This window comes from Seriola aureovittata, chromosome 17 (genome assembly GCF_021018895.1).
Source record: "Seriola aureovittata isolate HTS-2021-v1 ecotype China chromosome 17, ASM2101889v1, whole genome shotgun sequence".
Lineage (NCBI taxonomy): Eukaryota > Metazoa > Chordata > Actinopteri > Carangiformes > Carangidae > Seriola > Seriola aureovittata.
Window position 1 is genome coordinate 19,769,823 of NC_079380.1, and position 17,812 is coordinate 19,787,634.

Below are 17,812 nucleotides of genomic sequence, written 5' to 3' on the forward strand. Positions count from 1 at the left end.
ATTGATCTTGTGATGCCTGGAAGGGTCCAGACCACCAGGTTGTGAACCCGCATCCTGTCATTTAATTCTTAAAATGATGTCGCATCATAAAACATCACTTTTGTGACTGCAGGGGGCTGAAAGTAGCATCTAAAATCAGTGCTGTATTAACATCTTGTCTATGTCTCATAATTTGCAGGCAGGCCTATTTATGTGGTTTTATTTATTCGAGACTCTTGGTGCCATCATAAAATGAGTGCAGGCAGCATGCACAGTCATGCTAATAGCTGTAGCATTACACAGCAAGACTGTCTCACTGTGCTCATGTTATAGAGTGAACACAAATCATGTGCATTTATGTATAAGGGCACCTTTGTACTTGTACGTTTAGTATATTCCTGCAAGTGACTCATTCATAACCTCTCAGAGCAGATGTGCAGATCTCGATCAGCTCATTCACTACTTTCACCATTCAGTTTGTACATGCAAACGAGATATGAAGAGGAGCACAATGACACCCACTGGTTAATACATGCCATTAGGTTGGTGCTTTTATCCAAAGAGATTTTTATCAGACTTGTCCCAGTGGAAATCTGAGTCTGACATTACACCTCTTGTAGCAGAATAATTACCATGCCAGCTGCTTTTCTCTAATAGCACTAACAGTGTTTTTACTGTTACAGTTCTGTTGAAAAAACAAGCAAAATATGTATTGAGGTGGAGGGAGCCAGTGCACTGAGTTCATTTTTACTGCAGGACCCAGACGTTCAACAACAGCAGCATTTTGTTAACAGTCTAACAGCTGCTGTGTCTTAACAAACTGACAACTGGCTGATTTGTTGATGTCGCACAACACAGCGCCCAAGGGGGCACGGTCAATACTGCATTGAATGCCTGTGCATTCTCATTTGTCAGGTTTTACATAAGGAACTGGATTTACTTCCTTAAGTAATTAACAAAAAGAAAACCCTCAATGCTTTTATATTAATAGGAAACCTTAAGGGCAGCTACAAGGTTGCACAAGCTGTATAATGTGAACAGAGAAGAATAAGTCAATGCTTTCAAAAGTAATAAATAATAAAGGCTTTACTGAGGCTGAGACACTGAATATGATTATTCCCCACTTTACTTGACACATTCGAATGCCATATACCTTTAAAGCTATGAACTAAAGTAATATTACCTGACAGCCCTTAGTTACTGTTGCTACACCTGTGAGTTTTTCCTCTCTCACACGGCACACATGTGGTAGACTTGCCATCAAAATTCTTAGTGATTTTTTAAAATAATGGGCCCTCTCCTTCACCAGCCTTGTTTATTGGTCACTCATAAGAAGGCTCATACAGATGTAATCTATATGATACAGTATTAGAGTGACAGAAATGATGCACCTGTTCTTCATTTAGATATGAAATGAATGGATCTCAAACTGTCCGCCATATTGATATACAAAGCTCAGACAGGATTTCTGCATCATGGAACAGAGAAGATTTTAAAAATGCATCACACTTCCCTTTGTGAGCATAGATCTTTGTGTGTGTGTGTGTGTGTGTGTGTGTATGTGTATGTGCATGTACATGGAAAGAGTAGATGCAGTGGTACATTCCTCTGTTGATCATCCAGCATGAGTCAAAAGTATCCATCGGCGTGTTGTTTCACTCCCCCCGTGGGCCCAGCAGTCAACACACACACACACACACAACACACACACACACACACACACACACACACACACACACACACACACACACACAGTCATATACCCTTCACCCTCAGCAGACCATGTACTGTTGCTGGGCATACTGCAGCTTGTCAGAGAGAGTCAGGACAAAACAAACATTTCCACAGGCTGACACCAAGACAGAATCAACAATCAGTTTCAAAAGAGAAACTCCTGTGCTAAGAAATGTAACCTGACAGTAATGATAACAATTTATTAATGTATTGATAATGGTTGGTTAATATGATTATGACTACGGGGTGGCAGGAAAGTGTAGTTTGAGTTTTGAGTCAGCCATTGTAGCCTTTTCAGGCAAACAATGTCGAACAAAAAACACATTGTCAAAAAACAAGACTTCAGGACGAGGGAACCAGAAGTGCTAAAATGCAAACTAATTTCCAGGTATTAGGACTTAATCCTGCAGCACTCGATGCGAAACTGCGAATTGTTGACCTGAAGGCCTCCTGATCCTGATCATAAGTGAATGAAAAAAAGTGATTATCTGAAAGATTTGCATTTGAATGTTTGGGTTAATCAAGCCACAGTTCCTCTAATGAACACATGAGGCTGGCTCAAAAAGTTACTCAGTCCCCATAGACTCCCATGGTAAAATGTCAAACTTTACAGCAGAGATAAACATGTTTCCAAGTGAACAGACACCCTCTCTGATTCTGGTATCCAGCTCTTATGTTTGTGCTTTGAATCAGTCTAATGTTCAGCTCCACCCATGGAAGTTTCACTTCTCTAATGAGATTCAGATTAATGTGCGTAATATTTATGACAGACTTGGAGGAAGTGCTGCAGTATTTCTAGTTACAATTTTGTTGCACGTATGACAAATGCCATATTGAGCACCAACAACAGCTGAAAGTGACTAGCTGACCTTTATGCCTTCGCTCTGCAGGTAATTAGCTGGAGGAGATAATTAGGTGGGTCAAAGACCATATCAAGTAATAAATACTTAAATAAAACCGATCATAATGGAACCCCTGGTCTCCATTAGGGAAAATCTTTGATCTCATAGACAGGCAATTTGCCCAAGGGTGTTAGAGAAAAATTGTTTCATAAATCATCTCTCCCAATTCTCACTTCAAAGCAGGTGATGGCCTTTCAACCATCTGTCTGTTGTTGAGTGGAGTCATACATTTTTCATGGCTTTATGGTCAGGAAAGCTTTCAGTGGGGAAAGAAAGTATGTGTATGAGTTAGTCTGTGCGTTGACAAGTCTCTGGTACTGACTTTCCTGTATGTGCTGATTTTCCCGAAAAAGGGAGTTTGTCATTGATGCCAAAATAAGAAACACTGTGGTTTGCCTGTTGTGAAGCTGACCTGAAGCTGGGCTGTGTCCTGTTTTAATCTGTCACTGACTGTCCATCCGTGTGGGCAGAGACTCAGTGTACACACAGCTGTTGGCTTGTCATTGTGCATCGGATCAAACACAGTTTTAACTATTAACTGATTTATCTTTTGAAAACTTGTTTTTTTTTGTTACCGGTTTCAGGAAATTGCACTGACAATTAGCCTGGACTCAACAGTGACTCATTATCTGAGAGCGATGAGACAGTCCAGCGGGACCGGAGCTAGCTGGTTAGCATGCTAACTTACGTAGAAGAAAAGAAGTGATAGAAATAGAGGCAAAACAATAGATAACACTGATGCTGCTTTGCTGGAGACAGCTCTTGGCGTGTTCAGTAAATAAAGTTTGATGCTGAACTCGTAAAGTTTCTTATAGACTGGTTTTAACAGCTGTTAAAGCTAACGTAAGTAGCGATGGCAAAAAGTTACAAATAGCTCATTTAAGGCTGTTTAATGAAGGCTCTGTGTTTCAGTATGGGACTCAGTGACAAGTGGTGAGTGGTTAGCAAATAATCAGTCAGTTAATAATAATTAAAAGTGAATAATGGAAATAATATGAAATTGTGGCCAGTAAATCTTTAAGATATACAGTCTTTATCTAGGACAGATCCTTAATTTATGACACACTGCACCTTTTAGATTGAGATGCATGTGGGTAACCAGTCTGTCCACAGTCTTCTGCAGTTTGGTTAGACTTTAATGGATGTATTGATCTGCAATGTTAAATGCTAAATTGACCTGGTTTCACATAGGGATTTTCTGTCTTTAACTTGTGCTCTGAAGTAAACACAGACAGTATTCCTCCTCCTCCTCAGACAGACTCAGTTGAAGGTCAGGGAGGAGCAATAAGGGTCAGTAAGACGGTTGGACAGAGCCTGGCTGTGGTGAGGATTGAAGTAACGACCTTTTGTCCACTAGGCAGTTTCACCGGCCATCTGGCCTTCATAAAGCCGCTGGATTAGAGAGAGGCAAGTCAAGACTAAAGCATGTGAACTTGACAAATGCTCAAGAATAACATGGTTAAACCCATAATTACCCAAAACTTACCATACTGCCTGATTTATTTTGTTATTACAGGTTACTGTGGTGTAGAAACATCTTAGTGCTTTTGGTTTTTGGACCTTTTTCTCCTCTGCATTAGACAAAATCTCCTTTTGTGTGTTTGGGCAGGAAGAGGCTTTTTAACCCTTTTTTTCTTGGCAGACATATATTCTGTTTACTGCTCTAACAGCAGCTGTGGCGGGACAGTATCAGAGGTAAACAGCTCAACTTGAATTAGAAGTGTTGGAGTGTGGACACTAAGTGGGTTACTCTGGGAAAGTAATCAGTGAAATACTATAATGTGCTGTCGGGAGGTATTTTTGTAGGCCAACCTGGATGTTAGCATCACCCTGATTCCCTGGACAGAAAGCCACTGGGATTTTTACATTGGCAAAAGTTTATGATACTAACACATTTTGTTCAGCAGGACAATCAAACAAAGCTAACTGCTATAAACCAACTACACCACCGTCACATGACTTCAGCGTCACCATGCTAAACTTCAACTTGTAGTCTGATTTAGCTCTGACTTCTTCTACAAAAACCTTTCCTCTTATAAAGTTAGTGACAGTTTGTAAGAGCGTGAGTATAAAATCAACGAGGATGTAAAGGTGGACTGGTGAGTCGATCGGGTTTCACGTCCCCGACAACCTCTGTAGTCGCATTTAGACACTTGTTAGCAACCGGTCTTTTTTAAGAGATGTAAAAGCTCAAATAAACCAGGACTGGGTTATTTACTGATGTATTTTATGTCGGAAAAAAAAACGTTTCATTCGTCTAACAAAAAACACATTCTAAAAAACCAAGACTTCAGGACAAGGGAACCAGAAGTGCTAAAACTAACTAATTTCCAGGTTTTATTCCTGCAGCACTCTATTGAAAATGTAAATTTCGATATTTTATTTGTGGGTATTTCCAGCCAACAAATTCAATTTAACCTCAGACAGTTGGTGTCATGCCTGAAATGAAATTCTTTTCATTGCTGTCCTGATTTATTCAGTCTTCCAGCAGAACTGCGTCAAGGACAACCTGGTCGATCTAATTGTGTCGAAATCAATTGACGGAGCTGTGGTGCTTGTGATCCCACAGTCAGAGAAAAAAGACGCCTACGTATGTGATGGAACAAGTGAGTGGGTTACAAAAGATGGCAGCTCTCCTGAGTGTTTCTTCTTCACCGTGGTCTCTTTCTCCTTAATAAAGTGAGCAGCTCATTTCCCTCATAATTTCCCTGTAGTTTACGCATCAATTTTTCTGCAGCTTTTGCCAAGTCTGTTATTTGATTCTCTGCTCCAGCCTCTGTTTTAGCACATACACCCAGTTTCAGATGTAGCAGACCACCTACGCTGCGCCCTGCAGTCGACAAACACATGCCTCCCTCCAAATCAGCTGTTTGTTTTTTTACAACTCTGATCAATCAGCTGCACCTTGTCGTGTCAGCCCGGACCTGCAGCCTGTTTAACATACAACAGCAGCACCAACACAAGCATTTTCTCTGCCTCTCCATCTTTTTTGCAGCCTTTCTCTCCAGTCTTTCTCAGGCTTTCCCTTCCTTCGTTTACTCAGTTCCTTTCCTTTTTTTTTTTTGACACAACCAAACACATATACCATAGATCATTAACATTAACAGCAAACATCTTTGCCACTTAAATTATGTATTTTGTAGTTTGGCAAATAACCTTGAAACTGTAATTAAAAGCTAATTGATGTTAGTGCGACCTGCATGCTAACAAAGTGGAACAGTGAAGTCTGATTGTTGTCCCTGTGCCACTCTAACCCCGCCCCAATATTCAAATATTTTATGATGGAAGCTTTTAAGCCCTAAAAATAGTATTCAGGACACACCTAATCGTTTTATAAATGATCACATTTTTTATTTTACCTATTTATGATAATATGTCTTTATTTTTACATTTTTGAAATTATCATTCTAATTCTAATACATATCATTTTTCTAGTAGAGCTGTTGAGCAAATGTTTCGCACCATCAGATGACTGTGTGACATGATCTATGTCTCTCCATTGATGGATGGATTTTGGCAGCTTTTATTGACATGTGTTTATCAGTAAGGTCGTCCCAGAAATATAATATGTAGATGCCAGCAGACAGAGATTGTGTAACAACAGCAGCTTCTTTTATGTTTCATATTTGAATGTGTGCAGATATGTGTGGGCACGATCCATCTGTATGAAAACCTCATATGTGTGTGTACAACTTCTGTACATGCACACTGTGTGTCTGTGTATCATGTACCTACGTGTTTAGTATGTGAGTGGCTGTATATCTGTGAATGTGTGTGTGTGTGTAGGAATAGTTAATCTGTGGATGTCTCAGTGCGGGGCCTTCCTCTGTGAGCTCTGAGCTGTAGCTATATTTAGAGAACCTCTCTCAGCTGTGGGGCAGCCAACGCTCACATACAAACACACTCACTGCAACCACACACACACACACACACACAGACACACACACACTCGCACGGCACACAGCCGATAAAAGGACACACACCGTACAAACAGAGTGAAACACACCTGCAAATACACACACCGTGTACTGTCGTGTCTCTGTGTGAGCCTGCGTGTGTGTTCAGTGAAGACAAAGGCAACATTCAGAGTGTGTGTTGGTGTGTTTTGTCTGCTCTGTCATCAGGCTTTCTACAAGCAGACTGAGCAGGAGAAGCCCTGATAAAGGCCATCCAAAATCACAATATTATTATTATTGTTATTATTATTATTTTTATTATTATTATTATTATTATTAATAATAATGGACCATATGTGAGAATAAGGACTTGGCAAATGAATGTAAAATCACAAAAATAAATAGAATTGATGTTCAGTGCAATATACAGTGTTGTACTGCTGTGAATTTAATAACTTTTGTAAGATTTTAAGTAGGACTACAGTTTACTCAGAGTAATTAAAGGAATATGTTAATATTTTGGTAAATACACTTTTTACTTTATTGCCACGAGTTGATTGAGAGGCCTCTGACATTTGTAGGGTTATGTATGATAAGGATATATATATAGAGATATATAGAGAGTTAGGCGGAGTCAGGTACTGCCAAGATGTAGCCTTGCATTTTACCAAACAGACATGAGAATGGTATTTTTTTAATTCTTGACAAGAAAAAAAATAAAGCATATTTCCCAAAATGGTGAACTAACCATATATGACAGTGGTTACCAAGCTGAGGGTGGACCCCTTGTGGGGGACCAGAGTAAATGCAGTGGTCACACATGACCAGAGGGGACATTTTGACTTGTTAAACACAGGTGCAACTAATAACAACACTAAATGCTGCATTGAAGTAGTTGCTGGATTAAATTAAGGCTATAAATTCCACCTGTGCATTGACTCGTCATAGCAGAGGCAAGGCAGTGAATTCTGTATGACTTCCAAAATACATTAAACAATATGGTCATATGATTGTGATTTTACTCCCCATAGTTAAGATAGCTATGGTGAGTGGTTAATGGTATATACAGTGTTCATGGTACACTGTCCTGAAACCGAAAGGTCAACCACTGACACCCAACTAGTTTTGGCGTAAGCAACTATTCATCCGGTTTATCTTGTGTCAGCTTTCAGGCGTTGACAAAGAGAGATTTAGCACCCACGTTCACAACATCTTTAGGGATTGTAGTTCATAGTCATATGAGAGATATATGTTTGGCTGTTGTTTACAACATTTTCATTCTTTGAATTTGCTGACACAAGCAGTGGGTGCTGTTTCGTGTGTCGCTTTTTAAATTGCGTAGAAAGGTCAGGTGCAGTTCAGGTTTTGAAGTGTAGCTGCTGATAGACGATGACCTCTGAATAAATGACACTTGAAGCTGCTTGAGCTAATGTTCAATTCACTGACTGACGATTTTAGGTAGGAGATTAAAAAGCGCTCAACAGTGGATGAACAATTGGTTCCTCACCCAAAGTAGGTCCAAAGCTAAACATGGCTGCAGCAGATTATATGAGTTTAATAAATGGTCCGTGTAATAATTAACACTGCCCACTTTTCTGCAATGCATTTTTGCCTCATAACAATGTTGCTTTACAAGCCCAGACAGTTTTTAGTACCTATTTTACATGTCTTCTCTAATGCTTGAAAAAGATTTAATCATGTAATTAATAATTTTTTTACACTCATTGATGAAGTGCCCCTGAATAACAGACACTCAGTTGTAACATATAAACCTGACAGAGAAGCACGTCACTCCCATGAAGAATTACAGCAGCGTGTGCCCTAAAACCTTCTTCATTTATCACCATCTTTAATAGTGGACTGCTGAGAAATTACTTAGTGTGATTTATTTAAATGGGAAAGTGAGCTGGATCTTATATGCAGCTTATTAATTTCATAATGTGCTGAAGAGAGGGCTGATGACAGAGATTGAACGTGTGTCAGGAACTGGACAAGAGTTGGCTTTGAGTGTTTCCCGTCATTTAGAGCCTTGTTTGTGCTTCGCGTCTAGTATTTCTACATGTTATTGCATAAATTCCAAAACACAGTGCAATGCACACACAGAGCTGACGCGTTGACTACAGGGCTCGGCTCATATTTCATTCACTTGGATGGAAATGGGTTTAAATGTAATTACAGTAAAGTAAATGCAACAAATTCGTTTGACATTGATTTTTCTGATATTTTGTGGCAAGATCTCAAAGACGAACTGAGCTCGGAGGCTGAGAGGCTTTGGTTTAAGTGGCTAAGATTGAAGGTTTGTTTTTAAGTTGTTTTCTAATACTGAAGAGGTGAAGTGTTTATGTGTGCTCCTGTGGGGGGAAAACAAAACTGTCAGTTCCCGTTATGGACTGTCATGAAATTCTGCCAGTGTAAGAAACATTAAATTGTTTACCAAAATATCCAACAGCCAACCAGTCCTCCAACCTGAACAACCATGTAGGTCGTTTTTTTTCAACGCTCTGTTACAACCCATAGGAGTGTCTCCTGAAATAGCGCCCCAATGGCTGCAAGACTAGACCTTGGTTGTCATTGTTACGATACTTAACACGTGGACTGTACCGACAGTGGCGTACCTGCTTTCGTTACCATGGTAACTATAACAAAATAACAATTTGGTTACATTTAGGTACAAAAACTACTTTAGGAAAAGACAGTTTGGGTTAAAATAAGTACTTCCTCAACATTAAACAATCTTTGTTGTCATGGTTACAATATATTACTTTCACATAGGAATAGACAGTCTCCCAACAGCAGATTTTCTAACAGCATGACAAACATAACTGACTGAAAGTGAAGTAGTAAATATGCATTGTATACTGTAGGTATATATCTCTTTTTTTTTCAGGAAAACTGAAATTAAAATTTTGTATCTTAAATTTTCTCTGTGTTAAATCCATATTAAGTGTTAAAACATTAAATCTGCACACCATGGTTGAATGGAACCTCATTATCGTTAATGTGAAGTTGTGTTTTGTTCAGTCCAATTTTCACCCTCCTTTCAGCACTGGTTTGGCTCCCACCAACTCAAGTCCTGAGGAAAATATCTGGTTCTGTAGCCGGCTTGATGCTTCAGTATCTTCACCAGCTAGCCGCTAACTTTGTTCCTAATCAAGAGGCGGTAAAGTTGCAGTTTGTGAAACCAAAAACATTGAGCTGAAAGACACTAAAGAGGAACTGTGGAGATCTGATGAGTTGGGTGATAATGTGAGCAATTCCTCAACAAAACCATATATTTTAAACCTTTTGTTGTGAGACCCATTGTGCAGACCCATCGATTGCCAGAGCAGACACCTGACAAGATACACCCTGAGGCACAGCAGGATGAATAATTCAATGGGATAGTTGGAATAAGAGGAATATTTAGAGTGAGATGCAGCGATTGACTGCAGTGTTCTCCTGCCACTCCCTGATGCTGCAGTTTTACACACAGCACACTGCCAAAAGAGAAGAAGAACATTTTTAATAATATATTGAAGAGACAAGAGATTTGTTCCATGCTCAAGGGAGGGAGGCATGATGAGTAGTAAAATAATCAAAAAAGTGTGCTCATTAAAAATGCAAGGGAGAAATTTGATTCAGGGTTTTATAATGACGAGCCACCAGAGAGTAAAATTGCTGAAGATAATGACGTTTGCTGAAGTGAGCTCAGACACAATTTCTTTCTACAGACGAGAGATCTGTTGAAGTGAACAGATGAAACTGAATGAAGAGGTGACCTTCTTTCTCTTTGTGGGAAACTGGAAAACACAGCACCGTAACCTCTTAGAGCAAACCTGTTTTAAACCTAATTTGCATCAATTCACATATGTAAATGTATTAAGCTTGTAACGGAAGAGCTTCAAGGCCAAAATGCATTTATGAGAACTCATTTGAAAGGTAACATATTTTAGTTTCTGAAAATGTGCTTGTTTTGCATGTGACTACAACCCAACCTAAACTGTATCAGCTCATACATGATATTTTTTATTTATTTTTTATTTATTTTTCAGTCCTTGCCTGTAAAAAAGTCATATTACATAATTACCAATAGTATATACTTTATACAAGAACAATGAAAAAGCTCCAAAATACCATTTTGATTTTTGTGATCTGTGGACCCTTACGGACTAAAGGAATACAAATAATAGAGGAATGGAGCAAGAATCTCAGAATGGTGGTAAAATGAACTGAATATTTGAATCCTATAGACTCTAACCGATCTAACGAGGTGCAGCCTGTCTATATTGACAAAAGTTTACTCCCGTTCAGAACCTTTGACTGGGCTCGTGTATGGGCCGGCGGGCCCTGTGGCGCTATTTGTACGTTTTGCTCTTGCTACATAGCTATCATTAGCATTATCAGCTGTTTACTTACCAGTCTAGAAGAAATGTTGTGAGTTCAGCATCAAACTTCGTTCCGTTACTCACCAAGAGCTGTGTCCAGAGGTGGCAAGGAAGGCCAATGTTAACTATTGTTCGCGATGTGTTAAGTGAGGTGAAGGGTGTGTTGAGTACAGCTTCCTTTTTCTGGTGAAGTGCATATGGATACCTGTATCATTTTAGATGTGCGACGTAACTGATGACATGTGAAGACATTCTCATCTGTACCATGTGCCTGCTTTTAGTGGCGGTTATTGAGCAACCCAATATAAGACCTCTGAGAGAAATGATATTTAATACTTTTAGGTTAATAACACTGATTGGCATTGATTGGTTGTATTTGCAATGGATCCACCAAGGAAAACCCGAAGCTACCTGTCTTTGTGCTAAACTAAACTAAGCTAGACTGGGTTCAAGGTAATCTGTATTATCCCAGAGGAGCAACTTGTTGCACACACAGCAGTAAATAAATACCGTAAATACAATAATCACACGCATCAAGCTACAAAATTTACACCAAAGACAAAGAGTAAGATAAGACTGTTCAAAAAACTTATGGTATCAAGGACAAATGGGTTTTTAAGTCTATTGGTCCTGCATCTAGCCATAGTATATTTGCGACCGGATGGGAGCAACTTACACTCACTGAACCAGGGGTGACAGCTAAGCTAAGCTAACAGGCTGCTGGCTCCAGCTACATATTGATTGTACAGAATTTATATTTGTATTTCCCAAAATGTGAAACTATTTCAAGCCAATATTTCCAAGCATTCATAACACACAGATGCATAAAATGAAAAAACAAAAAATGTTGTTCCTATCCTTTTCTGCTCTTATAAAGATATTTTCCTTGAAGTTGCACAACTGCTGTACAAGCAACGTGCATCCCTCTGCTGTTCCTCATGAGGCAGCTCAGAGCTTCCTCGAGGCGAAGGTAGTCTGCCCAGAAACTAGAGCAGGAAGGCAAACAGGGAAACTCTATGCAAAACAGCTGGTGTTACCTTGTGTTTCCTCTGACATTGTTCCACTTACCTGTGATGTTTTGTCTGTTTGAGCATGCCAGCTAATGCAACCTGATCCAGTCCTAACAGAACTAACCGTAGACGAAACATAAAGTAAAAATTCCCGGTATTCCCAGTATGGTCACCTTGATGTCATTTCTCCTTTCATCCATTAACAGTAAACATTTTCCCATCAGAGCACAAAACCAGGTTCTTTTCTCTGTATCCATGTCTCTTACCACAATAAGAGAGTTGGCACTTTGTTTCTTATGTGGGGAAGATGAACCCTGTGATAAACTGTATGTTTGGCATGGCACTCTGCATATGGCTCACATCATCATACCACTGCCAGATTGGGGGTGAGACTTGGAAATGGATAATTGTAACTATGGCAGCTGGAAAAGAAAAGATATAAAATGTTACGAGATAAAATGCTGAAAAATGGTATTGAATCCAATCAAAGCAACCCCCAGCTCTGGCTTGCATGCATCTGTCACCATCCCAACTTGCCACCGCAGCTTCGCACCTCAGCCTCAGCAGCTTGCTGCTCTAAGTCCCCCCCTCTGTCTCAAATACTGTCTTCTGTCCTTCCTCTCTGCTTGCCTACGCTGGCGCCCACAAGGTCGTAATATTTTTCAAGGTATGTATGGATACACACTTGTTAAACTCTCAAAAAGAGCTGCCATCTTCCTCATCATGTGGAATATATTTGCTATTTCTGCCCGGTAGCGTGCTGTCTGTCTGTGGCTCTCTGTCCGGAGAGTTGGTGGTATAGAAGATGTGCGTCACTGCTTTCAGCCCCCCTGCTGCAGGCTGGATAGCTGGCTAGCACCTCAGGAGCCAGGCAACCATACACATAGCAGCAACCCTAGAGTGTCTGGCACCATTGCAACCCAGTGACTGAGCTGCAATGTCAAGCAAGGTGTCATATGCTGACTGATTGGAAATGCTAACTCATTAGCATCCATCAATCAACTCCCCTTGTCGCACTACAACTTGCACAGAAGGCGTAGTCTCTGAAGCCCAGAACAAAATGGATTTGTTCCATCAGGAGCTCGCCATTTTGATTCAGGTGGCAGGTAGTCTGATACAGAGTTAACATAGTGAGGTAGATTGGTATTACAGCACATTAGCCAAATTTAAGATCACAACAGAGGCTGTGGCCAGTGTGGAATCACCACAGTTACAATGGATTCCAGTCATGATAAGTTTTCGTGGTGAAAGAAAGAAAGAAAACTTTTCCTCTGCACAATATGTTTCAGTTGGAGGTCTGGATGGGTCCAAATGTTTGTTTGTGATCTGAAATAGGTCCAACCTAGTCACGTCAAGTCAAGTCAAGTCAAGTCAAGTCAATTTTTATTTGTATAATCCCCCAAACCTGTCATGTAATTCTTTGTTCTTTTTTTTTCTTTTTTTTTTAAATAGACCCGAGATACACCAGAGGATCATTGGACCCAATCCAAAATATAGTCAGCACACTACAATAGAAAGCGAACACTGGCAGCACCATGCATGAGTCAGCTTGCTCAGGCTATGTCCACACTACTATGTTTTCATTTGAAAACGATCTCTGTCCAGACGGCTGTTTTAGCTTCATATCAGAAACGATCTCCATCCATACTATCACACCTGAAAACACACACATACATGACCATTCACATACACTGGGCGTGCCAGTGTAAACAGGAAGTGGATTGTCTACTCTGCAATTGATTAGTTGCAAAAAATGCTACAAATGAGGAACAGCAAAGGCAGTTGTAGCGTTAAAATGCAGAATTTAACCGCACAACAGCTCCTAGCAAAGACAACAATTCTGTTTCAGGTGTGATTTGCAAAGTTTTTATGGACATTTTGATTATTCTCTTTTTGCCGTGAAAACGTATAACTATTGGAATCCATTGCAACTGAAGCTGAAGTTCTGTTATTAATATTTATAAATGCCTGTATTACATTATACATTAGCTTGTTGTCATCTTGTACTAGCATGTCAGCTACAAAGTCAGTCGAGCGGGATTGGTCGGGACCTTTAAGAAGTTCCTGAGCCCATTAAATGATATGGACTTCATCTTGAGCGTAGAGATTCTGGAATTCTTTAAACTTTAATTTCCTGGGGAGAAAAACATTTGAACAACTGACCTTCAGAAACTGTATTTCTGAACAAACACAGTGTAGGATTTTAAATAAACCATGTCATGAAACTTGATATTCACTGTTTTCTAGGTTACCGAGATGCTTTCTAGGGCATCCCATTAGTTTGTATTTCAACTATTTCATGATGCTTTGGCTCTTTACTCCTTTCCGTATCGTCCATATTGATTTCTGTGCCACTCTGCTGTCCTTGCTGAAAGCAATCTTTCTCATCTCCATTACCACAAAATGTTTTTCATCCTGTATCCCATTTATATTCTGTTCCACAAGGGGAAAGATTTTCATTCCCCAGTTTGTGGCACACCCTGTTCAACAGAAAACTGTCTTTTATTGTCTATAAGTACATTTAACATATTTGCAGATAAAAATATTTCAGATATCTGCAATGACATTTGGACCAATCAGAGTAGCTCCGAGTAAGACCTTTCGTGACTGTTTCTAAGTGACTATATAAATATCTTCAAAGTGTTCCTGAGGACTTTTGACTATTTGGCTGGCAATGCAATCGAATGCGAAACTTAAAAACTGTAGTAATCAATATTTCTATATTAACAATAAATCAATTTACTGTGTGTAATATGAAAGAGGTTACTCATCATGACTTATCTACTTAAAACTATAGTCTATGGGGCGTCGTGTGGCGTAGTGGTCTAAGCAGGCGCACCATGTGTAGAGGCTACAGTCCTCGCTGCAGTTGGCCCCGGTTTGAGTCCCGCATCGGACGGCCTTTACTGCATGTCATTCCCCCTCTCTCTGCCTCCCCATTTCCTGTCTCTCTCCACTATCCTGTCCAATAAAGGCACAAAAGCCCAAAAAAATATACTTTAAAACTATAGTCTATCTTGCAATGATCTCACACCAGCTGCGACACCTGTCAACATGTTGACGTTCCGACTGTACTCATATGTCGGACCACACCCATCTTCAAACTCCGCCTTCATTTTGATCTCAACTACACACCTGCAAAGTCACCTGACTGTATCTTTAAAACCCTAACATGCTGAACTAGCACTTATATGCACTTTCGATACACTTCTTTACCTGATCTTTTTGCACTTTGCCTTATTGAACAGATTTACTACTTAGTACTTAGTTTAGTGTTTTCCCTCACTTGTAAGTCGCTTTGGATAAAAGCGTCTGCCAAATGAGTAAATGTAAATGTAAATCTTGCATGGTTGTGACGCTATTGTTGTGCCAAAATCTGTCCACATACAAACAGACATATAAACACCTGCCAAAGAACTCAGAGCCTCAGTAGTTCCCGCTACAGTACGTGTCTCCGGGACCACAGTGCTACAGCGACACACACAAATACACGCACAGACTCACAGGGTGAAAAAACACAAGCCACGCTGTCGCAGCTGGTTATTGACTATGCAGTGCTCCTCAGCTTTGTAGTGTGTTTCAGTGCATTGTTGTAGTTTCATGGGCTGCAACTTTACCGTTTTGTCGACTTTACAGTCCAGAACCACAACTTTAAATGAATGTTAATGTAGCTCTGTGTCTGATGAATATGAAAATAGCCAATGCTGACACGTTCACCCTTGAACTTCATAAGGTCAATATTTGTCAATGTTGAGATACAACTTGTTCTACTGCCCAAAACAAACTAATAATAATAAAATTAATGCAGCTTTCATTTTGAGTAGTTTTACCTTTACACATATCTTAAATTTGATTTAGGACCAGATATTATTGAAGTGGACACAAATAAAATTCACATTTTAGAGCTTGGTATAAACAAACTGTACTACATACTGTAAATATAATTGATCATCTTTGAGGCTGTATTTCTTTGTGTTGTTGGATCATTTTTATGGTCCTTGTTGTATTTTGGCTGTGCTGTACAAGATGTTTGACATAAGCACACTGAATGATGCTACTAAGGAATTCAGCAACCATGACAAAATCCTCTTTGGGATAATAAAAACGACTAAAGTCAAGAAAGGGAAAGAGCTGATATTTATCGTAAGTGAAAGGCCCCTTTAAGACTTTCTGACACACTGGTCTTGCTCTGTCTCACCTGTGTCTGGCCAGACTACAGGGGTGCAGATGATGTGGGCATGATGCCAGTACTGCAGTGTTTTCTATCTGTTTGTCTCTCTGTCTCTACTCTCCCACTCCCTCTTTATATCTACTGTCTTTCAATTTCTAAATTGATATGCAGTTGTGTATTATACATTGTAGTGTTTACATATTTAGCTCATATCCTCCTGTGTCTATTTCTTTCTAACTGTATATAATACCTCAGGATGCAGTGATCATTGAGATTTATGATTATGTTACATGTGATTGATGAGAATTTCCTATCAACAACTGGGTTGTGTACTTTGTATGCAGACATGATTAGGCAGTAATTAAAGTTTGGGAAAGTGTCCTCAGACTTTTGGACCCAACTGTATATACCTGGATCTGCCCATGAAACAGTTTTTGTTTCCCATCCATAGCTTTTCTCCTAATGAGAAAAGCTCAAAAGCAGTGCGATTTTGTGCTATTTTGGCACAAGATCAAACTCATAAGTGCTGATCTTAAATTGCTGCAAAGGCAGCAGCTTCGACAGGGGTGGATATTTATTTATGTGCCAGCTGGTTATGGATTAACACATTCAAAAACACACTGACTACAAGTCAATACCATCGCAGCAAAGTAACATGAGTCTAACCTGACTCTCAGTTGTCCACATACAGTACATCTGCTGTTGCAAGCAATGGTATTAATTATTTAAGGAATTAATAATATTGTTAAGCATTTACTTATGAGCAAAGCCAGCTGGCAGGTCACCAGTATGTGCTCTAGACATAATTTATCAGAACAGACTTATTGTAACTGTCAATTTCTCTGAACTGTTGCTGCATTATTTCTCCATCTCCTTTGCACAAAGGCACTGCCACTGATCGGAGTTGAACACTGCTGATATATAGATAATATTTTCTTTCCAACAAACCATCATTTGTGAAACTATGTTTAAACTAATGTAGTATTTTGGAAGCTGATGCCACTTTCTTTGTGGTGAAGCTACTATATTTTCACTACCTTTGAAACTGAAAAAATAAATCTTTATTTTTAGCCACCCTGAGGTCAGCAAGAAGGGTCTTCAGTTCCCAACTTTCTGGACCTGGCGACTGCCTTTGACACATTCAACCAACAAATCCTCTTGTCCACACTATCTGAAATCTACATCTCTGGTCCAGCACTACTCTGGTTTGAGCCCTACCTCACAGGGTTAACAAACCTTTCCACTGGAGTACCACAGGGATCTGTGCTTATGCCTTCTGTTAGCAATAGACCTCACCTCCCTTCATCCTGTTATACACTAGCATGGTTTGTCTAACCGCTGCTATGCTGATGACACCCAACTTTATCCCGTCATTTGTCGCAGACAACTCTAGATCTCAGCCTGCCTCAAAATGAATGAGAAAGTGCCATCTTTAGCTCAGTCTCTATAAGTCTGAACTCTGAAACTCTGAAAGTGTACAAGAAACCTGGGCATTAGGATTGATGATGAACTTTTACAGAGCATTTAGCATCTGTCGCTTGGTAATGCCGCCTTGCATGATGTGACGTGATAAAGATGCGGTTTTATCTGACTGAATATGCAGCCAACTCTTTGTGCAGGTGCTTGCCATCTCTTGCCTTGATTACTGTAATGCCTTTCTGGCAGGGCTGGCAAAACGCCCAAAACTTTTGCAAGTGGCTCAAAGTGCTGCATCACGTCTGGTCCTCAACCAGCCAATGACAGCTCATGGCACCCC

The 17,812-nt window shown here is 39.8% G+C and overlaps 1 protein-coding gene across 2 annotated transcripts in view; it reads left to right on the forward strand.

The window, feature by feature from the left end:
- LOC130185731 (vesicle-fusing ATPase) overlaps nucleotides 1-17,812 on the forward strand; it is a 37,960-nt gene that overhangs the window by 2,431 nt on the left and 17,717 nt on the right. The window contains exon 2 of one of the 2 annotated variants that reach the window (XM_056402355.1): nucleotides 12,535-12,552. The exons of the other annotated variant lie outside the window; for it this stretch is intronic. Within the exon in view, the coding sequence (XP_056258330.1) occupies nucleotides 12,535-12,552 (18 nt within the window). The remainder of the gene's footprint in view (nucleotides 1-12,534; nucleotides 12,553-17,812) is intronic. 2 annotated transcript variants of the gene reach the window in all.